Raw genomic sequence first — 27,856 nt, forward strand, 5'->3', positions numbered from 1 at the left:
AATGCTGTTTGCAATTCATCATTTTTTTCTTATCTTGTGTAAGATGCTTCTAAAAGCTTCCCTCTTTTGGTTTCCTGTCCTAATAGTTGTTTTTGTAGCTCTGGCAATTTTTGTTTCATAATGCCCCTCTGTTTTTGAATGTTTTCCCACACCGAAGGACCTTTTTAAACTTGTCATGGGAGAATTTCAAAAAAATGTTGCATGATTCTGATTTCCTGGGATCTGACCCAGTTATAAAACTTTCCACAGGAACCTTTTTTTTAATAATATGTACAATGAATTAATTATGCTACAGACTTTTAAGATGTTCATACTGCAATTCAGTTTTTATTTTGAAACAACATCAGTATTTTGAAAATATGTAACTGGTCTTAACTACGCTGTGCAGGGGATAATAATAATAATAAATTTTATTTATGGGCGCCTTTCAAGAGTCTCAAGGACACCTTACAAAAATTTAGCAGGTAGAGGAAAAACATGTAAGGGGAATGAAATAAATAGTAGAGACATGACTAGTACACAAAGTAAAGACAGAATTCAATTCAAAACACAATATGAGGCAATTAATGCACAGATGAAAAGGGAGGGGGACGTGGGGCTAAGGATAGGCAGAGGTGAAGAGATGGGTCTTGAGGCGGGACTGGAAGATGGTGAGGGACACGGAATTGCGGATCAGTTGGGGGAGGGAGTTCCAGAGCCTGGGAGCTGCCCTGAAGAAGGCTCTGTCCCCAAAACTGCGGAGGTTGGACTTGTGGATGGAGAGGAGACCGGCTGATGTGGATCTGAGGGACCGTGAGGGTTGGTAGGGGGAGAGGAGGTCAGTGAGATATGGGGGGGCCAGATGGTGGAGGGATTTGTAGGTGAGGACCAGGATTTTGTAGGTGATCTGGTGGGAGATGGGAAGCCAGTGAAGTTGTTTGAGGACTGGAGTGATGTGATGCCAGGATTTGGTGTGGGTGATGAGTCGGGCGGCTGCGTTCTGGACCAGTTGGAGTCGGTTGATGTAGGTGGAGCTGATGCCAAAGAGAAGTGAGTTGCAATAGTCCCGTCGGGAGGAGATGAAGGCATGGATGAGTCTTTCAGCAGCGGGAGGTGTGAGAGAGGGGATGATGAAGTTTGGTCTGAAAGTATAAAACTTACCCATTCAGAAGTTGGGTCAACTTTCCAAGTAATCTGAGATCTTGGTTGAGTTTGTATTTTGTACTCCATTTTCTTGGAAATATAATGCAATGGTGCAGATTAATTTAGGCTGAAGTGTCTTGAAATTTAGTCGGGTTGCATCACAAGTTGTTTTGAAAATAGCTCTGCCCAAGGCTGAAGGAAATTGCAGAACATTGTGGATAGAGCCCAGTCCACCCCACACACCAGACTCCCCATCATTGACTGCATCTACACTTCATGCTGCCTCGGGAAAGTAGCCAACATAATCAAAGATCCTTCCCTCCTTGGTGATTTCTACCTCTCCCTGTTCCAGTCGGGCAGAAGGTAAAGAAGCTTGAAAGTACGCACCACCAGACTCAAGAACAGCTTCTTCACCTCTGTCACTGAGCTTCTGAATGGTCCTTCTAAAAGCTTGGGTACTGTCCAATTCACCTTTACCTCATTATATACATTGGAATTTGCCTATATTCTGCACTCTGTATCCTTCCCTTTGCTCTAATCTTCGTTTATTTTCGAGATACAGCTTGAATCAGGCTCTTCGACCCACCAAGTCTACACCAACTGACGATCACCCACACGTTAATTCTATTCCACACACACACACACACACACACACACACCAATCTAAGCTGTCAATGAAGACAGCAAATTTTCTTTCTTTAACTGTCTTTCTAATGAAAAGTTAATGTTAAGAATTAGTGATGTCAAGTGAGGAATAATTCAATTCAATGAAAAACAATGGAATCAACAACCTGGCAGGCTGGGGGGGTGGGGCCAGGAGGCAGTTGGGGTAGGGGGTAGAGGAAAGGGGGTAGGGGAGATTGGTGGGAATGTGGGGATTGTGACCAGCACCTGGCAAGCGGTGATTTGTTTTTTTTTAAGTGAGTTTTGTGAACAATTGTATTCAAAATCTGGGGAAATAATTGAGCAAATTTAGAGAGAAGTGGATTTCTGAAATCATAAGTTAAATCCCTACCGAAATATGTAAATATCTTTGCGTTTTTGCATCTGGTTTTCGAGGAGATGCGTTTCAAAGGCAAAATGACACTCGATCGATTGATTGATTGATAGATATGATTGATAGATATGGATGGATTATGGATATATAATTTCTGCTACATTTCTCCAGTCCAAATGGAAAGAAAAGGGGGACACCTGTCGCTTAATATTCCAATCGGTTCAACAGTGCAATGCAAAATCACTGTATAATGGCTTTGCTGTTGAATCTAACACCATGCAACTTTAACAAAATTTAATTTCTTCTGTAATTTAGTTTTTTTACTAAATGGAGAAGCAACTACTATTTCAGATCAGTGACTGTTGCTCATTAACCTGGTGATGATGAAAAATGCTAAGCAAATTCTATGAAAGGAGAAAGGAAACATTCTATGAAAGAAGAAACACAGTTGTACACATTTTGACAATGTGTCTTCAACCAAAATCGTTGTGTTTCTCTTTTCGCAAATGCTTCATACCATGAAATGTTAACATGGTTTATTTTGTTAATCACAAAAATCAATTTAGTAATTGCATGAAAGTCACTTCTTGCTAAATACTACTACTTGGAAATTTAAAAAAATGGCAAATATATTTTACTGGCAACATTTCACTGTTCAACAAATTTGCTTTATTCAATGTTGACTGTGATATTCTTCCTCTTAAAAGCTTTTTAGAACAAAATGTTAAATTGCCATAATTGTTTGATTCTGCTTTGGAAATAATTGGTTATGGATCTATTGCTTTTAAAGTAGCATTATTTGTTGCTTACTGTTAAAATCTGAAATCTATCAGTAATAGGTGTTTCCAAAAGATCCTTTTTCTACTTTCTTTGTATTCATTTATATTTATTTGATATATATTTCACAAGATGAAGTAATAATTTTGATTTCATGAAGTTGTACTTGCAATGTAGATTACCTGAACAGCCAATATCCAACTCCAAATCAGCCCCATATTGTTGACTCTAAATGCACTCATAAATGTTCAAGAGCAGTTGGGAACGAACAATAAATGCCAGTCATTGTAGATCCTGAAAAAACAGGAAATGAAAATCCAAGATTATCTGTAGTGATTGACAGCTTCAACTGAGAAATATTTTATTGACCATGATCTGAATACTGAAATGAATGTAGTGATTATCGACTCGTAAATGGCTAAGTGTGCAGGAAGAATCTGCTAATGCTGGTTTCTACTGAAGATAGACACAAAATATTGGAGTAACTCAATGGGTCAGGCCACATGTCTGAAAAAAAGAAATAGGTGAGGCTTCGGGTCAGAACCCTTCTTCAGATTCTTCTCCAGAGATGCTGCCTGACCCGCTGAGTTACTCCAGCATTTTGTATCTATCGTAAATGGTTCAGTTGTTACCAGACGTAAATCCTGATAAAATGATTATCAGGGAAGTTTTAATACTGAAGCTTGGTCTTAATACTAAAATTTATTTTATTTATCTACAAATATATTTAAATGTGAACATTCTAAATCACGTTTTGACTTCTTTAATTTATAGAATAATGGATTTGTTCACATACATACACCTACAATAACATCAAATGATTGCGAAGGTGCTGGAGAGCTCTTCCAAGTTGAAGTAAGTACTGCACTGAACTAGCTGTTAAGTAGTCTAGATTGATACTAAAATTGTGCGCATGGTTTTGTTTCAGAATTTTTAATAGTGGAGAAACCCAGCAAAGATTAGTTAATTTAATGAGTGAGAATTGTATATGTACCATTCGTACATTATATCTCTTCCAAAATTACTTGGATGTTCGTTGTCTGACAAGTGTGGAACGATATTAAAGTGGGGTTGAATAATGAATACCACATATGGATTAGATGTTAAATTATGCAATATTATTAGCAGGGAAAAATATTATTTTCCACTTTGTCATTTTCATGTCTGAATCCTGCTGGGTACATGTTAATAGGATCAGTTTTGTTCTAATAGATTACTAAGTAACCTGATTACCTAGGTGGCACTTTCTTTACCATGTGTACCTATTTCTTTCTACTTGTAGTGCTGTAAATCATTTTGGGAAATACAAGTGTAAAGTCCATTACATGAAAAAATCAGCAGGTAAATTGTTATGGGATATTACATGAAAGTAATGGTTCTTTCTCGCACTTTTTCATCTGTAAAGCTATAAGCTGGCACAAACATCCTATATGGGAATGAGCATGCAGCATTATCACCTTGGGGAGATGAAGGAATAGGTACACCACAGCTATATTAAGCTCTGGCTAAAGCCTACTTTGAGAATTGTATTCTGTTCAATCTTTAAATTGTTATTTGAAGGCAATGAGGAACACAAACTGAATATGCCGTTGTGATAGGGGATAGTATTATTCGGGGGGTAGATAAGGTTCTCTGCGGCCAGCAGAACATGTCCCGAAGGCTGTGTTGCCTACCCGGTGCTAGGGTTAAGGATATCTGCGATGCTGGAGAGAAATTTGCAGAGGGAGGGGGAGGATCCAGTGGTCGTGGTCCATGTGGGGACCAATGACATAGGAAGGACGAGGAAGGAGGATCTGCTGAAGGAGTTTGAGCAGTTAGGGAATAAATTAAAAAGCAGAACCTCGAGGGTACTGATCTCCGGATTGCTACCTGAGCCACGGGCCAAATCGGCGAGGGTACGTAAAATTAAAAAGCTGAATGCGTGGCTCAAAGACTGGTGTGGGAAAAATGGGTTTGGTTTCTTGGGCCACTGGCACCAGTACTGGGACAGGGGGGATCTGTTCTGTAAGGACGGACTTCACCTGAACGGTGCTGGGACTGGGGTCCTGGCAAATCATATAACTAGGGCAGTAGAGAGGTCTTTAAACTAAGTAGCGGGGGGGAGGTATCAAGGGGGGTAATAACGGCAGGGGTAGAGGAAATAGAGCAGGGTATCAGTGGGGAAGCGGAAAATCAAAATGTGACAGGAGGATCCAGAATGTGTGAAGATAAAGCTCTAGATGTAAAAGGGGCAAAAACGGAAAGGAAGGGTAGTAAAAATCATCTGAAAGTGCTTTATCTAAATGCACGGAGTATTCGAAATAAGATAAATGAATTAACGGTGCAATTAAGTATATATAGTTATGATATCGTGGCCATTACGGAGACATGGCTGCAAGGGGATCAGGACTGGGAGTTAAATATAGAGGGGTACTCGACAATTAGAAAAGATAGACAGGAAAGAAAGGGAGGAGGGGTGGCCCTTTTAATAAGGGAGGGAATAACGGCAATAGAGAGGAAGGATATTGCGTTGAAGGATCAGGATAGTGAAACAGCTTGGGTACAGATAGAGAATAACAAGGGGAAAAAAACACTAGTGGGTGTAATTTATAGACCTCCAAATAGCTGTGACGCTGTTAGTCAGAACATAAATCTGCAAATAGTTGACGCATGTAAAAAGGGAACTGCTGTAATCATGGGGGACTTCAATTTTCATATTAATTGGGCAAACCAAACTGGGCAGGGTAGACTAGAGGAAGAGTTTATAGAATGTATTAGAGACGGGTTCCTAGAACAGTATGTCACAGAACCGACAAGGGGGGAGGCAATCTTGGATCTGGTCCTGTGTAATGAAGCAGGATTAATTAAAAATGTCATAGTTAGGGACTCGTTGGGAACAAGTGACCACAATATGGTCGAATTCCATATTCAAATAGAATGGGAGCAGGTTGAAACTCAGGCTAGGGTGCTTAGTCTAAATAAGGGGGATTATGAAGGTATGAGGACTGAGCTGATCAAAGTTGACTGGGATAGCAGACTCAAGAATAAGACGGTACATGAGCAGTGGTGTACGTTTAAGGATCTACTGTATAACCTTCAAGAAAAATTTATTCCTATGAAGAAAAAAAGGGGTAAGGGTAAGAACAGTCAGCCATGGCTCAGTAAAACTATAAAGGATAGTATTCGGCTGAAGGCAAGGGCATATAAGGTAGCCAGAGATAGTGGGAGGGTAGAGGATTGGGAAGCATTTAAAGGTCAGCAAAAAATAACTAAGAGATTAATTAAGACGGGGAAAATAGACTATGAAAGGAATTTAGCGAACAACATAAAAACTAATAGTAAGAGTTTTTATAGCTATATAAAAAGAAAAAGGGTGGCTAAGGTGAACGTTGGTCCATTGGAGGGTGAGACTGGAGAGTTGTTGGTGGGGAACATGGAAATGGCAAAGGCATTAAACGAGTATTTTGTATCAGTCTTCACCATAGAAGACACAAAAAATATTCCAACGCTGGATAAACAGGGGGCGGTAGGAATGGAGGAGCTAAATACTATTAAGATCACCAAGGAGGTGGTATTAGGGAAATTAATGAGACTGAAGGAGGATAAATCCCCTGGGCCTGATGGATTACATCCAAGGGTCTTGAGGGAGATAGCGGTGGGGATTGTGGATGCATTGGTGATAATTTTCCAAAACTCCCTGGAGGCAGGAACGGTCCCAGTGGATTGGAAAATGGCCAATGTAACACCTATATTTAAAAAAGGAAGTAAACAGAAGGCGGGTAACTATAGACCGGTTAGTTTAACATCGGTGGTGGGTAAAATGTTAGAGACAATTATTAAAGAAACACTAACGGGGCACTTGGATAAACATGACTTCATCGGACAGAACCAGCATGGTTTTGTGAAGGGGAAGTCCTGTTTAACGAATCTGCTTGAATTCTTTGAGGAAGTAACAACCCGGGTGGATAAAGGGGAACCGGTGGATGTGGTATACTTGGACTTCCAAAAGGCTTTTGACAAGGTGCCACATAAGAGACTATTGCTAAAAATAAAAAATTATGGGATTGGGGGTAATATATTAGCATGGGTAGAGGATTGGCTAACAAATAGGAAGCAGAGAGTGGGGATAAATGGTTCATACTCGGGATGGCAACCGGTAACTAGCGGGGTTCCGCAAGGGTCGGTGCTGGGACCCCAGTTGTTCACAATTTATATAAATGATTTGGAGGAGGGAACCAAGTGTAATATATCAAAATTTGCGGACGATACAAAAATGGGAGGAAAAGTAGGGGATGAGGAGGATAGGAAGAGTCTGCAAAAGGATATAGATAAGCTAGGTGAGTGGGCAACAACTTGGCAGATGAAATTTAATACTAATAAATGTGAAGTCATTCACTTTGGGAAAAAAAATGATAGGGCAAGTTATTTTCTAAATGAGGAGGAGCTGCGTTGTAATGCAACGCAAAGGGATCTAGGGGTATTAGTACATGAATCACTAAAAGTTAGTATGCAGGTGCAGCAAGCAATCAGGAAGGCCAATGGAGTTTTGGCCTTTATTGCTAGGGGGATTGAGTATAAAAACACGGTGGTCTTGCTGCAGCTGTACACAGTATTAGTGAGACCACATTTGGAATACTGTGTACAGTTCTGGGGTCCATACTTAAGAAAGGATGTACTAGCCCTGGAGGCGGTGCAGCGAAGGTTTACAAGATTAATTCCTGCAATGAGGGGATTGACATATGAGGAAAGGTTAAGTAGGCTGGAACTCTACTCTTTGGAGTTTAGAAGAATGAGAGGCGATCTCATTGAAACATATAAGATCGTGAGGGGCCTTGATCGGGTGGATGCACCGAGGATGTTCCCAATGATCGGGGAAACTAGAACTAGGGGACATAGTTGCAGAATAAGGGGGGGCTCTTTTAAAACTGAGATGAGGAAGAACTTCTTCACCCAGAGGGTGGTTAATTTATGGAATTCACTGCCCCAGGGAGCAGTGGAAGCAGAAACGTTAAATATATTTAAGTCTAAAATAGATGGTTTTTTAGCTGCCAAGGGGATAAGGGGCTACTGGGGAGAGGGCAGGGATATGGACCTAGGTATGGTTAGTATAGTAGACCTGAGTGATCTCCTGGACAAGTGTCGATCGCCTGGATTGGGGTCGGAGAGGAATTTCCCGGATTTTTTTCCCGAATTGGACCTGGGTTTTTATCCGGTTTTTTGCCTCCCCCAGGAGATCACGCGGTTCTTGGGGTGGAGAGGGGTGATAGCGGTATAAAGGGGAGGGTAGTGTCTTGTGTTCTGTGTCTTGTGTCTACTGTTTGTGGGTAAGTGTGTCTGTTTAGTGTTCAGCCATGAGCGAATGGCGGTGCGGGCTCGACGGACCTGGTGGTCTACTCTCGCACCTACTTTCTATGTTTCTATGTTTCTATGCACACTTGACAATAGTTACTTTTGGGGCCTCAATAGAAAATGGTGTCGATCACAGAATTTATTAATAGTTGTGGATGTAGCCCAGATCAGCAAACAGTTGTGATGTAGCCCAGACCATCATGCAAACCAACCTCCTTTCTATTGATTCCATCAACATTTCACACGACCACACCAAGGCCACCAGCATAATCAAGGACGTCTTTACTTGGGTCAATCCGTATTCTCCCCTCACCCATCAGGCAGGATGTACAGAAGTTTGAAAATGCATACCAGATTCAGGAACAGTTTCTCTCCAGCTGTTATCAGGCAACTAAACGGTCCTCTCATCAGCAAGAGTGCGGTCCTGACCTCCCATCTACCTCATTGGAGACATTTGAACTATCTTGAACAAAATGTTGTACCCTTTATCCTTTTTCTGTACAGTGGACAGCTAGTTTGTAATCATGTATAGTTTATTTCTTTGACTGGATAGCACGCAACAAAAAGCTATTCACTGTACCTCGGTACACGTGTCAATAATAAAGTAAAATAATTAACTGTTTTTCTACTTTAGTTCCATGTGTAAATAGCAATAAATTAATGTAAGAAAATATGCACCACAGAAGCAGTGCAGTAAACTATTTGTATTGATTTGTTTTTCCTGAGAGGTGGGAGCAACCTTATGGATGTTTTATAAGAAACATCTATTGTGATAGATTTAATAGTAACAAGTCAGCCACATTGTTCTTTTTTTGAATTTTGGCTGATTGTAATTTTTTTCTGAAATTTATTTTGACATCTTACTTTTCCTGCTAAGTATGCTGCTTCCATACATTAATGTTCCTCCAGTTAAGAAGACAGGAAATTTGCATAATGAACAGTAGGACAGTTGTCATCTGAAAAGAAACAATGAGTTAATACTTTGGGTAAAATAAAACTCATTACAAATGATTTGTGAGTGTTAAGTCTCATTTTGTACTTAGAATGTATCGATACATTGCGTGATTATAGTGCAGATGGAAGCATCAACTCATTAATTGGGACGACAGATGGCACAATGGGCTAAGTGTTCGGCTGGCAACCGGAAGGTAGCCGGTTCGAATCCCGTTTGGAGTGCATACTGTCGTTGTGTCCTTGGGCAAGACACTTCACCCACCTTTGCCTGTGTGTGAATGTGTGTGAGTGATTGGTGGTGGTCGGAGGGGCCGTAGGTGCAGATTGGCAGCCACGCTTCCGTCAGTCTGCCCCAGGGCAGCTGTGGCTACAGAAGTAGCTTACCACCACCGAGTGTGACTGAGGAGTGAATGAATAATGCGATGTAAAGCGCCTTGAGTATTAGAAAGGCGCTATATAAATCCCATCCATTATTATTATTATTAATGTCTGTGCTTGATGTCACTAAATAAGTCAAAAGTAATTATTGTTTGATTGTACAATTACAGTTCTTTAATGATACCTTATATTCATTTAATTAAAAGTGGGGTCATTGGAGTGAAACATTTCAGGGGGGTGGGGGGCGGGGTCGGTGTTGTAATTATGCTCCTAAAGCTAACCCCCCTTAGTCTAGTTCAGTAAAACACTGAGTCGTCAAGCACTGAACCATTAAACTTTTTGAACGAACAACGAATCCCCTATACGATACCTAAACCACCGCGGTTTCTATCCTTGTCACTGCCTGGCCAAGCCCTTCAGCCTCGTGCAAGCAGACACTTCCAAAAGGTCACGCAGTCCCAAGCGCCCCACAGAAGATCTACAGCGATCCTAGTGGGGGCTACCTTTTATAGGACAACGAACCCTGAGGGGCAGAACTACATACGGGTGGCGCCCCTTATAAGCCAATCACACATATCGATTACATTAAAATATTATTGACAGTTCCCCAACTCATTTACAAAGAGTCCCAATACACTGTTTCTACAGAAGCTTATGGAAAGTAGTCAGCTAACTGAATAATGCAACATTTACCCTGGCAGTACAAACAATCCAGCCAGGGCTTCACACTTCAGCCAATCATCAAACAGCAGTATAACTGTCCTGCAACAATATTAACATTATTTACAATCCGTTTGCAGCTATTCAATCAAGACAATGCACCCACAACACCTTAGAGTTTCTCTGCAGAATCCTCATACATTTTATCAATTGGGAGGACATCTGGAACTCACCTTATCTGATGTATTGATCTGGGACATAGACTTCCTGGCACCAGTTTGCAGCTTGTGGCGTCTTACCGAAAAAGGCTAACGCCTTGTAGACGCATAAATCCTTTACTTTATTTTAGCTCTGTTTTGCCAGGAATTACAGTGGTTGCAGTATATGGAGGAGTAGAATAGAAGACCAGGGTAGTCAAGTTGAGAGGTGTTAGATTCCAACAGAAGGGAAGACCAATGTCATGAAGTGAAAGTAGACTGAACTGTAACTGGCAATAAAAGGGAATTGAAAGTTTATCTCTGGGTCAGCCAGGATGCTGAGGTTAAAAGGAGTCTGGCTCAAATTGAGGTAGTGGCAGGTGATAAGATGGAAGTGGTGGTTTGGATATTAAGTTTATGACAGAAAGTTAAGATATTAGGATATGGGTTATTTGTATTCAGCTGAAGGAAATTATGGCAGGTCCAAATATAGACGTAGAAGTAGAGAGAGGTGGTAAAGAGAAAAGATATTTACTGTAAGAGCAATTATAAGAATAATTTTATAACAAACAAATAATATTGAAGTGAATATGATTTAAATACTGTGAAAAATGAGATTAATGCAAATTAAATGTTAAATGCAGCATAATTGTTTGTTTTATTACAGCCTGCAAGCAAAACTGCTGAAAAGTGTCATACCCATTTTTTTGATGTTCCTTCCTTCTTAACCGTTTCTGGGCAACTGCATTTGGAAGTAATGACAGGGTAAATAGCATTTTAAAAATTCACTTGAGTATTTTTTTGCATTCTGAGTTAAATTTCGACAAACATTGTCACATTTTTTACAAGTGTAAAATTGATGTTATGTAAAAGCAAACTACACAAATAAGTGACGTGAAAGCACTGGCAGCTTAGAGAAAAATAGGTCAGATTAACCCGTCATGCAGAGGAACAAATCAGATGTCAGAATATATGTGGTTTTGTTATCATTATCTTTGATTAATTGATCCATATCATAAGAATGGGCAGCACAATAGTGCAGCTTCTAGAACAGTTGCTCAGAGTGCCAGTCTGATATGATTATTAAGGGTTTGGACACGCTAGAGGCAGGAAACATGTTCCCGTAGCCCCTGGTTCTGTATTCCCTGGGTGAGTCCAGAACCAGGGTCTACAGTTTAAGAATAAGGGGTAAGCCGTCTAGAACAGAGATGAGGAAAACATTTTCACACAGAGGGTTGTGAATGTGGATTTCTCTGCCTCTGAAGGCCAATTTTCTGGATGCTTTCAAGAGAGAGTTAGATGGAGATCTTAAAGATGGCGGAGTCAGGGGATATGGCGAGAAGGCAGGAATGGGGTACTGATTGTGGGTGATTAGCCGTGATCATATTGAATGGCGGTGCTGGTTCGAGGGGCCGAATACTCCTGCACCTATTGTCTATTATCTTGGGTGATGTCTATGTGGAGGTTGCACTTTCTCCCTGTGACCAAGTGGGTGTCGTCCCAATGCTACAGATTCCTCCCAGGGCCAAGCAGATTGGTAGATTAATTACCCCTCGTACATAGGTGGGTGATAGGGGATGCCGATGAGAAGATGGGAAGAATAAAACATGTGGTATTAATGTAGCATTACTGTAAATGGGTCATTGATGGTCAGTGCAGACTCAGTGAGCTAAAGGGCTTGTTTCTGTATTATAAGATTTGGGCTTTCAATTATTCTAATTTCACAAGATCCAAAAAACATCTATTAAAATCATTCCTCCTTCAATTATGTCCTTCTATAGTTATTGCAGTTTTCTTCCATTTGTACAATGCTGATGGCAATATGCAAGGAATTTTAATTTCAAGTTTATAAAAACTTAGACTGGGATCATCCATTCACACCCTTGATATTCTAAATTGCTTTACAAACAGGGAAAATATTTTTGGCATGTTCTCAAGATTATAATGTGGGGAATGTGGCAACTGCTAGTCGTATTTACTGTACTGCAACTTAATTCAAACCCTTTCCTTGAGGATAATCAATAATTCATGAGAAACAATAAACAGTTGTGTTTTAATAATTTAAAATGTATCACCTAGAGGTTCTTCTGGAAGACTTGAGATCTGTAGCCATTTGGTTCTGCAAAATCAACTTGATCTATCTCTAAATATGTCCATTGCCAAAGATAGACACAAAAAGCTGTAGTAACTCAGTGGGTAAGACGGTGTCTCTGGAGAAAAGGAATAGGTGACCTTTCGGGTCAAAAACCTTTTTCAGACTCTGTCAGGGGAAGGGAAAATTAGATGTGTAGATAGTGATATAGAGAGACTGAACAAATGAATGAAAGATATGCAAAAAAGTGATAATGATAAAGGAAATAGGCCATTGGTCACTGTGAGCTAGGTGAAAACGAGTTACAGACATTGATTCTTAACAAGGTGACAAACTAGTACAGTGACTTAGGTGGGGGAGGGACTGCGAGTTAGGGCATGTAAGGGTTACTTGGTCATTTTGTTATGTCCATTGCCAGTATGAAGGAGGGTCTGCACCCAAAATATTGCCTATCCATTCCCTTCACTGATGCTGCCTGACCTGAGTTACTCCAGGTCTTTGTCTTCTGTTCCAACTGTGTAAAATAATTATTGGCTGCCATACTTAAGATCAGATGATTACAGTGATTCAACATTAGTTAAGACCAAAGTTGGACCCTTGAAGACTGAAAAAGGTGAATTTATTATGGGGAACAAGGGAATGGCAGATGAGTTGAACAGGTACTTTGGATCCGTCTTCACTAAGGAGGACACAAACAATCTCCCTGATGTACTAGTGGCCAGGTGATCTGGGGTGACGGAGGAACTGAAGGAAATCCACATTAGGCAGGAAATGGTGTTGGGTAGACTGATGGGACCAAAGGCTGATAAGTCCCCAGGGCTTGATGGTCTGCATCACAGGGTACTTAAGGAAGTGGCTCTAGAAATCGTGGACGCATTGGTGATAATTTTCCAATGTTCTATAGATTCGGGTTCAGTTCCTGTGGATTGGAGGGTGGAAAATGTTATCCTACTTTTTAAGAAAGGCGGGAGAGAGAAATCGGGGAATTATAGACCAGTTAGCCTGACATCGGTGGTGGGGAAGATGCTGGAGTCAATCATAAAATATGAAATAGCAGCACATTTAGATAGCAGTAACAGGATTGGTCCGAGTCAGCAGGGCTTTACAAAGGGGAAGTCATGCTTGACTAATCTTCTGGAATTTTTTTAGGATGTTACGAGGATAATGGACAAGGGAGAGCCAGTGGATGTAGTGTACCTGGACTTTCAGAAAGCATTTGATAAGGTACCACATAGGAGATTAGTGTGCAAAATTAGGGCTCACGGTATTGGGGGTAGAGTGCTGACATGGATAGAAAATTGGTTGGCAGACAGGAAACAAAGAGTAGGGTTTAACCGGCCCCTTTCAGAATGGCAGGCAGTGACTAGTGGGGTACCACAAGCATACAATATACATCAATGATATAGATGAAGGGATTCAAAGTAACATTAGCAAATTTGCAGTTGACAAAGCTGTGTGGCAGTGTGAACTGTGAGGAGGATGCTATGAGAATGCAGGGTGACTTGGACAGGTTTGGTGAGTGGGCAGATGCATGTCAGTTGCAGTTTAATGTGGATGAATGTGAAGTTATCCACTTTGGTAGCAAAAACAGGAAGGCAGATTATTATCTAAATGGGGTCAAGTTGGGAAAAGGGGAAGTACAACGGGATCTGGGGGTCCTTGTTCATCAGTCAATGAAAGTAAGCATGCAGGTACAGCAGGCAGTGCAGAAAGCGAATGGCATGTTGGCCTTCATAACAAGAGGAGTTGAGTATAGGAGCAAAGAGGTCCTTCTACGGTTGTATAGGGCCGTAGTGAGACCACACCTGGAGTATTGTGTGCAGTTTTCGTCCCCTCATTTGAGGAAGGACATAATTGCTATTGAGGGAGTGCAACGTAGGTTAATTCCCGGGATGGCGGGACTGTCATATGCTCAGAGAATGGAGCGGCTGGGCTTGTAAACTCTGGAGTTTAGAAGGATGAGAGGGCATCTTATTGAAACATATAAGATTATTAAGGGTTTGGACACACTAGAGGCAGGAAACATGTTCCCGATGTCGGGGGAGTCCAGAACCTGGGGCCACTGTTTAAGAATAAGGGGTAAGCCATTTACAACGGAGATGAGGAAACACTTTTTCACACGGAGTGATGTGAGTCTGTGGAATTCTCTGCCTCAGAGGGTGGTGGAGGCCGGTTCTCTGGATACTTTCAAGAGAGAGCTAGATTGGGCTCTTAAAGATAGCGGAGTCAGGGGATATGGGGAGAAGGGAGGAATGGGATACTGATTGGGGATGATCAGCCATGATCACATTGAATGGCGGTGCTGGTTTGAAGGGCTGAATGGCCTACTCCTGCACCTATTGTCTATTGTCTATAACAGTTGTTTTAAATGAAAGCAAACACTAGAGAGTAGAAATAAACGTTTCGGGGAGTGGTAGGAATGGTTTTAGTTACAAGATTAAATGCCATAAGAGTTTTGGACATAAAGTTGGAAAAACATTCGTACAGTAAGGGCTGTCAGTCGGGGAATGCTTTTAGTGATCATGTGAGCTATTGATCGTAGTTTAGCAAGATGATGGAAGGTAATCTAGCATTAAGGTTACGAAGAGCAGGATGATAGAAGGTTAGAATTCGGAAATCTATTTCTGCAAATTTGGCGTTTGCAGTAGTTCTGACAGCTGACTGGAAAGTACTCTGGAAGTGTGTAGTCCTCTTGGATTCCTCCTCTGTATTATAGAAATTAACAACTCGGAAGGAAGCCATCTGGCCAATGATAGCAAAAAAGACTTGGGTTGTTGTCACTTCCCAGTGCTTGTAACTATGAATGCATTCCTATTTTCTTAGAGCTTTGTATACATATAATATTTATAAAATTACAATAGGCTGATTCAGAAAACTATTCAAATAACAACTAAAACTCGTTATTCAAACTACCCGTAAATTAGGTAGTTGATTCAGACAATTAATAAAGGTGTGTTCAGAATCCACATTTATGCAAAATTTGGTGTTAGGTAAAAAGCAAAAGGCTGGAGGAACTCAGCGGGTTCGGTAGCATCTGAGGATGGAATGAACAGACCAGGTTAATTGGCAGATGGGTGGAGTAAATTTCAAAGGCTAGGAGTGAAAAAGAGACAAAGGGACATCAGATTCGAAAATTGGGGGATTCAGTGGAAGAATGGCACCTCATATTCGGATTTGGTTCTTGGTTTCTTGGTCCTCCAAAATATTCCAAAGGGAATTTAATGGTATAATATTGAAATTGAATTATCCTTTTTCAATTAATTTCTCCCTCACTTTCCCCTATCCTCCTCCCCCCTTGTGCGCACATTTTTCTCACCATCTCCCACCACCATAGTTATTATTCTCTATTCTCTGCACTCATCTTCCATTTCAGCTCCTTTCAGCCTTTGTCACTTACTCTACCCATCTGCCAAATAACTGTCTCACCTATATCCACTATTTACAAAGGTATAAACGTTGAATTCTTAAACTTTAGGTAACCAAACAAAACCCAACCCTCCTTCCTCCTCCACATTCTTCTTTTTTATTTTTTTTATTTAACCTTTATTTAACCAGGAGAAGTCTCATTGAGATTAAAAATCTCTTTTACAAGAGAGTCCTGGCCAAGACAACTGCCTGGCCCGTTGAGTTACTGCAACACTCTGGTCTTTTTTTTTAAACCGGCATCTGCAGTTTGTGGTTTTTAATCTTTTGCCTGTTACATGCCAGGTTTTGCCCCAATCCTACCTCTCTTATTCAGCTTTCTCCCCACTATTCTATCGGCCTGAAAAAAGCCCTGACCCAAAATGTCGCCTGTCCATTCTCTCGACTGGTGCTGCGTGACCAGCACTTTGTTTATTGCCTAAAATTCCAGCATGCAGTTTCTTGTGCTTTATTCTATGCTGTAATTTAAAAAAAATCTTCAGTGCAATTGTAAAACATTATGGGAGGGGGATGCTGGAATTGACTTTGGGGTGTTGTGCTTAGACAAGCTGAATATTGGTCTCCTGCTCCTGGAAAGTGTCGTACTTGAAGGAAATAAATAGCAAAAAATCCTGCAGTAATGTTTAAAAGACAGCACTGTATCTTTCATAAAAAATACATTACTGTTTCATTCTCTGGATAAGAACATTTGCTTACTCAATATTTATATTGGGTATGACTGTTCTGGGAGTTGCTAACTATATAGTATCATCCCCTTGTGCTACATCATTGGTCATCAAGCATATGCAAGTAATTTTAGCAGGGCAGTTTTGATGTATATTAGATATGATTCTCCAGCTATTCATTTTAATTTATTCTCTATTTATAATGTGTACAATTTGCGCATTAATTTGAAATTATGTTGCGTTTAAAAAATACTGACAAATGTGATACTAAATATTCAGATTTTGACTTTATTTTTTTAATAAAAAAACAATACACATTTATAAGGACTATGATGATTTCCCCAGTTATGCCAGAGCTGAGGGGACAAATCATGATTCAAGTAAAGGTACACAATGTAATTGATATTTGAGGCTTTTGATTAACCGTTTCGGGGATAGTTACTGGGACACAATTATCCAGATCATTATAACCCTCTAAGAGGTTTAACTACCAAATCCGATGTGATTTAAAATCACCCCCAGTATTACACTTTTTTTCAACTCTGTTTTTGTATGCTGTATTTTTGTTGCAGTAGCACAGTGGAACTGGCTAAGAATCTTCAGTGTAAACCTCTTGGTTCAGAAACTTTGGTTGCAGATTTACTTTGCACCAGTTGTCACGTAGAATAGGGATTAAGATTTTAATTGGTTTACAGCTTCATGTGTTTGGGGAATTTTGAACATGACTGAGCTTCTCTGCACATATTTTCTTATTCCCTAGCTGGTGAATAGTTTGAAACACGAAGGAGGTGTCAAGAGGGAAAACATCCTTCTATATAGATCTTGACAATTTGCACCTGTTCTATCCTTATCTCACACAAATTTGTCTGTTCATCTCTGGCCATTGTCCAACCATCTGCCAATCAAGCCCCCTCCTCCCTCACCTGTATCTCCTATCATTTGAAAGATTTTGTCCTGTTCCCACATCTCTTCCACCTTTGCTCACACACCATCCCCCCTCCACACCAGGTAATTCCATACCTTAACATCATGTAATCTGAAGAGTAAACTTTTGGAAACAGGAAAGGTAGATGCTGGTTTACAAAAATATTGTGAATTTGTGTTTTGATTTAAGATACCTTGATTGAAAAACTTCTGTAAATGTTCTTCAGTCTGAAGAAGAGTCTCGACCCGAAGAGTCTCGACACCTATTCCTTTCTCGAGAGATGCTGTCTGACCTGCTGAGTTACTCCAGATTTTTGTTTCTATCTTCAGTTTAAACCAGTATCTGCTGTTGCTTCCTACACATTCTGTAAATGTTTGTTAGATATTTCCCTAATAATCAAATAAAATGTCCTGTCCTTTTTACATTATCATAGTGCAGGAAGAGGAAAGATGTAGAATTTTCAGCAGCATCTCTGGTGTAAACCTTTTGCAATATTAACTTCATCTGGGAATCTGAGATTTTTAAATCTTGGGGGAAATATAGGTAAGCTACTCCTATTTTAACTTTGGGGGTAGTAGTTTAGTAAATGTCTGAAGTCATTTTAAAATGTATCTATAAAATCATTGTATTATTTTTTTTAATGTTTCCTGTAACATAAGGTCACATTAGCACATTTGAACATTAATTATTAGATGGGAAGGGAGTGAAATGTGGAAAAAAAAACAGTATTAAATTCACCTTGGAAAAAAATGTATGCCATTTTGAGGAGAAGGAAATTTAGAGTTGTCTTAACTTGAAACGTAGCAACATAAACTAGTAATGTGCTTGAACTGATTCCTCTTCAAATTCAAGTTATGTAATCTCACTTGTAGTTACTCCCCATGTCCACCTTTATCTTTTTTTTTGTATTTTATGCCTACAATTTGTACATTTTTTCCTCTGGTTGTTGTGCATCCTCCCTGTGATCACATGTGTTTTTTTCGTGTGCTCCAGTTTCCGCTCACATCCCAAAGATATATAGGTTTGTGGGTTAGTTGGCCTCTGTAAATTACCCATAGTGTGTAGGGAGTGGTCTGTGTGGACTCGATCAGCCGTAGGGTCTGTTTCCAAGGGTCTGTATCACAAAACTAAATGTTATTGCATCAGTCTTAAATAGTTCATCTGACAGCTCGTTCTATCCACCCATCACCCTCTGTGTGAAAAATATTGTTTATCGGGGTCCTATAAACGTTTTCCTCTCTTATCTAAACCTATGCCGTCTAATTCTTGATTCATTGGGTTAAAAATGCATGCATTCGCCCTATCTATGTCCCTCATCATTTTATATATCTGTATAAGATCACCCTACAGCCTCCAAGGAATAAAGTCTCCATATAGCTCAAGCACTTGATTCCTGGCAACATCACGTAAATCTTTTCTGCACTTTTACCAGTTTAACTGCGTCCTTCCTATAACAAGATGACCAAAACTAAGCACAATACTCCCAAGTGTAGCCTCGCCAACATCATGTACAAAAGTAAAATTACATCCCAACATCCATACTCAATTTCCTGATTGATGGAGGTCAGTGTGCCAAAAGCCTTCATCAACATCCTATCTACCTGTGATGCCACTTTCAGGGAACTGTATACTTGTACTCCAAGATCTCCCTGCTCTGCAACATTCCCACAGGCCCTACCATTCACTGTGAAGGTCCTGTCCTGGTTTGATTTCCAAAAATGCAACACCTCACATTTATCTAAATTAAACTCCATTAGCCATTCCTCAGCCCACTTGATCAGTAACGGCATTTTTCCCAACTTTGTCTGATCTTAAAATCACAAGAAATCACGGCACAATTGCTCATCTTGTTTTTCTTCAGCCTTTATCTGTAGCCCAATGGGTCATTAATATTTTTCACTGGATAAAATTTGGGAAAAGGCCCTGCACAGAATGGAGACTACCACTTGTCACATTTCACTAATTAGTATTTTATGCATTTATTCACACTTCACTAATTACTATTTTAAGCATTTATTCTGATTCTTTATCTCCTATATTCCAGCTAATTCCGAGACCTCCAAACGACTTTAGCAGTGTTTTTATTTTTAATAAAACAAACGGCTATTTTTTTTAAATTTGCAGATTGTGTGCATGGTTTACTTCAACCTAATTGAATTTTCATTTTATTGCCTGTTATTTCTGCTGTTGTAAACTGCATGCTCATACTCTTTAACTGAATTTTTCAGTATTTTTATTTTTTAAAAGCCGAATTAAGGTTATTATTTTTTTATTTTGCAGATTGCGTGCAGTTTATGTCAACCAACAGAAATTTTTGGTTTAAATATTTTCAGAAATGTCTGAAACATCAAGTGCATTCTGTTGATTTCTATGTTGTTTCCTTTGTTTTTGATACTGTCGCATCCGAGGTAAATGGGTTTTATGAAAACCCCTTTTGCATTCAGTATCTAATACTGGTTTGTGGTGCAATATGTTAAAGGGAAATCAAAATATCCATTCTCTCATCTGGCAAAGTTCCTTCGGTACCCGTTAATGTTGGTGCACAGCAGATGAATTTGTTTTCGATATTAGCAATCCGCAAATTTAGAATTGAGCTGAGAGTTTGTGCAGAATCTTAAGTATTTCGACCTGTGGATCAACATCGGCTTACTTTGGCTTAAACTTTATTGAATTAATTCAAATTCAAAGAGGTAATTAAAATGTCACTCCACATTTCAGAGGACCAAATGTTAGATTTTTTTCTGTTCCACATTCTCTCTTTTTTAATAATGCCAAATTAAATTGGATTGTGTTCCCGTGCTAGTGAAGTGAAAAGCCAAGACAGTTAGTTCACGATTGATAGCTGAGGGGAGAAGAAATGTCTTCACCTCGAGGGGAGTGAATCTTTAATATTCTCTGCCCTAAGGGCTGTGGAGGCAGTCATTCAAATCCATTCAAAACAAATAGTTATTGATATTTATATATTAGGGTAACGGACGAAATATGGGATTAGTACAGTAAAGTGGGACTGAGGTAGAAGATCTGACATGATCGTTTTGAATGATGAAGCTGGTGAAGACAAAATAGCCAACTCTAAGAAATTTGAAGCATACTTTTCAACAATTCTTTTCTAAAAGCTTTCCAATAGATTTTGTTCAAAATAATTATTGATGAAAATGTATGATACCTGAAATACCAACAAAATGCAATGAAAGTGTATGTGCTTAGAGTGGTGTATCCCTTAAAAAAATTATGTAAATTATCAAATGATTATATGAAATATGAAATTCCAAGATCACAGCATACACAGAATTGTTATCCTGTTTGTGAATGCTTTTATTGGCCTATCATCAGTCACACTACATCTGATAACTTATCACTGCATGAACTTTTAGTATTATCTGATTTATGAAATACATCCTGAAAATTGTGTGAGTTACTAGACAATTTTAATTTGGTCTGCAAAACAATAATTTGATCTGCTTTTGACAGATGACATGTATGAACATCAATTCCATGCCTAAATGGATGTAACTCAATATTGCATTTATCAATTATTTAGCAATCTTCATATTAGTGCTTTGTTTAAGAAACAATAGTTAATTTTTGCAAGATCTGGTGCATGATAAATGTATGCTGATGTGTACATTAAAAGCACAATTGAATTAAACCTGCGAATCATGGCAGTAGAATATCAAAACCTGTAGAAGAACACCTAATCTTAAGTGGAAGAACATTGTAAGAATATTTGTAATTTTTAACCAGCCTGAAATTATGCTAGAAATATACTCATTTATTTATATCATGAGATTTTCAATCTGAGGAACTTGTCAAGTATGGACATCTTATGTTTTGATAGTTTTCTAATCAAGTACAAAAATAAAAAAACTCCATTGATTTCTTAGGGCATTCACGCAAGTATATACCTTTGGCCCAGCATTTCGAGCGGAAAATTCCCAAACCAGACGACATTTAGCAGAGTTTTATATGATAGAAGCAGAACTTGCCTTTACCGAAAACCTGAAAGACATCATGGAGGTAAAGATGCTTTGGCATATCAAGTTGTTCCTGTATTCTCTGTGTTCCCAAAGTGGTGTGTTACTTAATCTACTCGGTGCTAAGCAATGGCAGTGTGCCATAATCATCATGAACAATTGTAAAAATATATATTTGAATAATACCTGTTTTGCCGATTATGTTCAAGCCTTCAGCACATACGGTGCAATAGTAGCAATGCAATCTTGCTTCTGGATTAACTGCAAATAATTTTCTATTACTTTGTAACAAAGCAGAACCACAATTTCCTGGTCGAAACATTTAAAATATATATACTCTGAATATTCATGGCAAATGCTGATTGCCTTGCCTATTATATCAGATTGGATCTGTTTTTAGATGGGGTATTTTTAAACCTACTTTTCTTCAGTAGTGTGTTTGTTTTTTAGTGTGTTCGCCCATATTCCTGTGCATTTTTCTTATGCCCATTTATAATTCATGAAACCTCACCATGAATCCCCGTTAGCTTGATCCTGACAGCTTGTTTAACCCAAACCTGAGCAATATTTGGAATTCTCAGGTCAATTAAATAAGTTTAGCCATCAAGACCACCCAACACTTACTGTATTGTCAATAGTTTTTTTTTAATGGAGCTTTTGAAGAAAGATTGTATATTTACAACTTTGTGCTCATAACATTTGTGGAAATATTAAGGTACCCTCACAGCGATTATAATTGCTAAGTGCAGCTGTTGCTCTGCTGTGAGGATGTTATCGGCACCATTTGTCACTTTATTAGGACAAAAAAGTATGTTTCAACTATATAGATATCTAGATGAACCTGTCTTGCAGTAGTTCACTGACTATTTATTTTGTAGTTAATAAAATCATAAATTTTCTTTCCTCATGATTCCTGAATATTATTCACTTTGGTTTTCTTCTGTGTTATTCTTTGAAAATGTATACTGATTACTGAATACTTGTTTCATTATAGTTTTCTATTTACTAATAAACATTTCGTATTAACCAGCCTCTATATTCTGTGCTTTTCTACCATGTTACATTTTGGACTTTATTTTGATCAAACACGCCTACTGTTTCCGATAACGGCTTGGAGGTTTGTCGGCCTCGGGTCCACTACTCTTTAAACTTTAATTGAACCAGTGTTCCTACTGCATTTTTTTAACTTCTCTTCCCTTCAGTGAAAACTTGTGTACTGCCTGATTCACCTCAATTCTATTGTGGATAGTGGACTTTGTCTATGGAACTGATGCACTGCAATGCTGAGAACTATATTCTGCAGTCTGTATCTTCCCCTTTGCTCTTTCTATTTACTTGTGTTTGAATTAATTGATTTATTTATGTATGATATATCTGACCTGTTTGGTTTGCATGCAAAACACATAGCAATAATAAAGCTTAACCTAAAAAATAATGTAAAATACTAATTTTAAATAGTTTGCCATATCCTTAAATTGATTCATGCTTTTCTGATTTTTGTATCACTCGTGCTTTTCTTTTACAGGACCATTTACTGGTATATATCTCATTCTACGTCTGAAAGCACTTACTGTAGGCTTTGATTTCCTCTTTTAGCTTGTGTATTTCTTTTCAGCATTTGCCGTTTTATTTTATATCTTTTCATTTTACAGCGAATAAGCTTACAGGATTTACTTTCATATTGTAATCCATTTTGCTTTAATTTCATCTTTAATTTACATCTTGCCTCATTTGCACGTGGAACTCGTGGGATATGCATTGGCTTTATGCTAAACACCACTTTGCATATTCCACAGTATAAAATGGACCATAGATGGATGATTGTACACAAAAATGCTGGAGAAACTCAGCGGGTGCAGTAGCATCTATGGAGCGAAGGAAATAGGCGACGTTTCGGGCCGAAACCCTTCTTCAGACTGATGGGGGGTGGGGGGGAGAAGGAAGGAAAAAGGGAGGAGGAGGAGCCCGAGGGCGGAGGGATGGGAGGAGACAGCTCGATAGTTAAGGAAGGGGAGGAGACAGCAAGGGCTAGCAAAATTGGGAGAATTCAATGTTCATGCCAACCGGACGCAAGCAACCCAGGCGGAATATGAGGTGCTGTTCCTCCAATTTCCGGTGTTGCTCACTCTGGCAATGGAGGAGACCCAGGACAGAGAGGTCGGATTGGGAATGGGAGGGGGAGTTGAAGTGCTGAGCCACCGGGAGTTCAGGTAGGTTATTGCGGACTGAGCGGAGGTGTTCGGCGAAACGATCGCCCAACCTCCGCTTAGTCTCCCCGATGTAAATCAGCTGACATCTAGAGCAGCGAATGCAGTAGATGAGGTTGGAGGAGATACAGGTGGACCTTTGTCGCAACTGGAACGACTGCTTGGGTCCTTGAATGGAGTCGAGGGGGGAGGTGAAGGGACAGGTGTTGCATTTCTTGCGGTTGCAACGGAAAGTGCCCGGGGAGGGGGTGGTACGGGAGGGAAGGGAAGAATTGACAAGGGAGTTGCGGAGGGAGCGGTCTTTGCGGAAGGCAGACATAGGGGGAGATGGGAAGATGTGGTGAGTGGTGGGGTCACGTTGGAGGTGGCGGAAATGGCGGAGGATTATTTGTTGTATTTGCCGGCTGGTGGGGTGAAAGGTGAGGACTGGGGGACTCTGCCCTTGTTGCGAGTGCGGGGATGGGGAGAGAGAGCAGTGTTGCGGGGTATGGATGAGACCCTGGTGCGAGCCTCATCTATGGTGGTGGAGGGGAATCCCCGTTCCCTGAAGAACGAGGACATTTCCGATGCCCTGGTGTGGAACGTCTCATCCTGGGAACCGATGCGGCGTAGGCGGAGGAATTGGGAGTAGGGGATGGAGTCTTTACAGGGGGCAGGGTGGGAAGACGTGTAGTCCAGATAGCCATGTGAGTCAGTTGGTTTGTAGTGTATGTCGGTCAGAAGTCTGTCCCCTGCGATGGAGATGGTGAGGTGGATGGATGATTGTTCTCTGTATTACTTGCGGTCTACATTGACTGTATATTTGTAATTTTCAACAAATTAAAACCAGAAAGCTAAAAGTTTTAAATTCATCTCAGTATGAGAGCACAAGTAGATGGGTTTAGGTTTATTATTATTCATTTATTATTTAGGTTATTACGCATTAAAGTAGGTGGGTTTAGCTTTTATTATAGTCACGTGTAGAGAGGTAAACATTGTTTTGCGTGTTATCAATTCAGATAATATCACACTTAAATACAGTCAAGCCAAACTCAAGTACAATAGTAAGTAAGTTTATTGGCCAAGTACTCACATACAAGGAATTTGCCTTGGTGCTCCGCCCACAAGTAACAATATGACATGCAGTGACAGTTACGAATGACTCAGAAAACACTAAACATTAATAATAATAAAACATTAATGATAAAACACCACTGATCAAGCATGTGAACCAACAAAATACCAGATCAAAGGGAGGCTACAGATTTTTGGCTGTTGAGTAGAGCAACTACTCATGGATAAAAACTGTTTTTATGTCTGGCTGTGGCAGCTTTGACAGTCCGGAGTTGCCTTCCAGAGGGAAGTGATTCAAAGAGTTTGTGGCCAGGGTGAGAGGGGTTAGAGATGATCTTGCCCGATCGCTTCCTGGTCCTTGCAGTTCATCAATGGAGGGAAGGTTGCAGCCAATAATCTTCTCTGCTGATCGAACGATTCGTTGCAGCCTCCAGGTATCGTGCTTGGTGGCTGTGCCAAACCAGGCCATGATGGAGAAGGTGAGAACAGACTACGATGGCCATGTAGAATTGGACGTTCATTGCCTGTGGCAGATTGTGTAGGTAGAGGGAAGGAAAAGATACACCTTACAAAATATAGTTCTCTGCATTCTAACAAAACGCTTCGACAAAGTCCATTATTCACATGAGGTAGAGGAGAATTAGACTGTACCCTAGCTTATGCAAGAACCACTTAGAAGCCTGATAATAGAGGGGAAGAAGCTGTTCCTGAGACTGGTGGTGCATGCTTTTAAGCTTCTATATTTTCTGCCCGATAGTAGCGGGAAGAAAAAGGAATGACTCGGGTGGGAAAGGTCTTTGATTATGTTGTCTGCTTTTCTGAGGCACCGTGAAGTGTTAATGGAATCTATGGTGGAGAGTCTGGTCTGTGTGATGGACTGGGCTACATCCACAACTCTCTGAAATTTCTTGCAGTCTTGGGTAGAGCTGTTCCCAAACCAAGTTGTAATGCGTACCCAACGGGCATCCGTAGAAGTTTATAAGTATTTTTGGAGACGTGAATTTTCTCAGTCTCAATTGGGAATAGAGGTGTTGGTGTGCCTCCTTGGCTGTCACTTCAATGTGGTTGGTCCACAACTGATCATTAGTAATATTTACACCAAGGGAGGTGAAGCTCTCAACCAGTTCTACTTCAACACATTTACACTGTTTGGCATGTATTCTACTACGCTTCCTGAAGTCGGTAACTAGCTCTTTTGACTAATTGACATTGAGAGATTCCACCATGTTACTAAGTTCTCCATCTCCTTCCTGTACTTCATCTCATCTTTGTTTGAGAACTGACCAACCACAGTGGTGCCATTTGCATTCTTGTAGATGGAGTTAGAGCTGAATTCGGCTGCACAGTGGTGAGTGTACAGGGTGTACAGTCGGGAACTGATAACACATCCTTGCGGGGCAGAGGTATTGACAATTATTGTGGAGGAGATTTTGTCACCTGTCATCACTGTGGTCTGTGGGTCAAAGTTAAGGATCCAGTGGCAGATGGAGGTGCTGATTCCGAGATCCTACAAATTTTGGGCTAAGTTTGGATGGGATTTTACTTCGGAGTCACGTGAGTGACTACGGAAGAACCCCGCCAGGACGCATGCGTGTCATATCGCTACACGCATTGCGAAACGTCAGACGCGGTGGAAAGACGTTCCCCCGCAGCGGCAGTTTAAAAACCGCTAATTGCAGGTAAGCGTTTACTCTGCAGTCTTTTTTGTTTCCATTTCCAACTACAGGTAGGAACATGGATAAAACAAAGAAGACAAGGGCTGCGACAAAGCTGGAGAGGGAGCACCGCGGAGCAGCAGGCAGCCAGCAGCAGCAGCCGACGGCACTTGGATCACCGATAGTGGGATCAGCTGTGCCCGATGTCGCCTCCGCACCGGCCAAATCCACGCGGCCGGGCGGCAAGGCTAGACACAAAACAAACAAGGTCGTGGACTCAGAGGAGTCCGACTTTGAACCACCGCGGGCGGCCAGCGACCGAGAGCGCTGGAGCCGAATGGAGCGGTGTATGGAGCATTTGCTCCAACGTGACAGACTCCGGGAGATGGAGTTGGGTCACTGTGGGCCCTATGATAAACCCACAGCAGTACCTTTTCAAGGGCTGCACAGTGCTTCTACCTCATCGGAGGGGAGCACTGCGGGTCAGTTCTGGGCTGACCTGGAAGAGGGGTCCGCAGAAGAAAAGACAAGTGTGCATGGGGTGCGGGAAAAAGAGAACCTACTGGACATGGTGGCCAATTTTATACAGCCGGACCAGACTGGACAAAATCTGGAGCCAAAGCTTGCTGCCAGTATAGACTACATGTCTTTAAACCAGTTACAAGAACAGGCTGTACTGGACATCACAGGAAGACACCTGGCACCGGGCAATTGCATATCTCTGAATGTTCCAATAGTTAACAACTGTATATGGAAACACATTGGAACAGGAGTCAGGAGTATGGACGTAAAATTGCAAAAAGTACTGAAACTACTGACCGCAGGGATAACAGCATTTGCCCGCACAGTGGACGACAAGGACATGTCCCAGGACCAACAAGATGCACTGGCACTATTCTGCAATACCCAACATGAAATAAATAACATCAGGAAAAGTGCCATTCAACCCACACTGAACCCAAAATTAGCGGGACTGTGCAAACCTGGGACCACAAAACCACCCATACTCTTGTTCGGAGGCAACCTATCGAAGCAAGTAAAAGAGCTCGATGAGGAAGCCAAAACCCTGGGATTAATAAAAGGAACACCAACAAAAACCCACTACAGCCAAAGACAGCACCCCTACGCACCCACCAGCAGAACTGGTGAAAGCTCGAAGGCACGGTATCCAAAACATGAGTCTTTTTTAGGCCATGGCCCAGGCCGGCCTTCTTGGAAGATGCGGGGACCTCCAACGCAAACCAAACCGAAAATCCAGACACCAGCGCAACAACAACAGCGAAGAAACTACAAAAAGAAGTAAACCTGCCACTGGTAACAATGGAGGTAGGTGGGTCTGGTTCCCTAAAAAATATGGAGAGCATGGAGGTTGGGGGGAGACTACACTGTTTTCTGAATGCGTGGAGCATGTTAACAACCGATACTTACATCTTAAGCAGTATCCAGGGA

General features: G+C 40.6%; 1 protein-coding gene across 2 annotated transcripts in view; it reads left to right on the top strand.

Annotated features, from left to right (window-relative positions):
- The window catches only part of nars2 (asparaginyl-tRNA synthetase 2, mitochondrial), a 60,534-nt gene that overhangs the window by 14,934 nt on the left and 17,744 nt on the right, over nucleotides 1–27,856 (top strand). The window contains exons 5-7 of one of the 2 annotated variants that reach the window (XM_033022551.1): nucleotides 3,671–3,751; nucleotides 11,081–11,178; nucleotides 21,403–21,535. In XM_033022551.1, coding sequence (XP_032878442.1) covers nucleotides 3,671–3,751; nucleotides 11,081–11,178; nucleotides 21,403–21,535 — 312 coding nt within the window. The remainder of the gene's footprint in view (nucleotides 1–3,670; nucleotides 3,752–11,080; nucleotides 11,179–21,402; nucleotides 21,536–27,856) is intronic. The other variant, XM_033022552.1, reaches the window with a different exon arrangement.

Source organism: Amblyraja radiata, chromosome 6 (assembly GCF_010909765.2).
Source record: "Amblyraja radiata isolate CabotCenter1 chromosome 6, sAmbRad1.1.pri, whole genome shotgun sequence".
Taxonomy (NCBI): Eukaryota; Metazoa; Chordata; class Chondrichthyes; order Rajiformes; family Rajidae; genus Amblyraja; species Amblyraja radiata.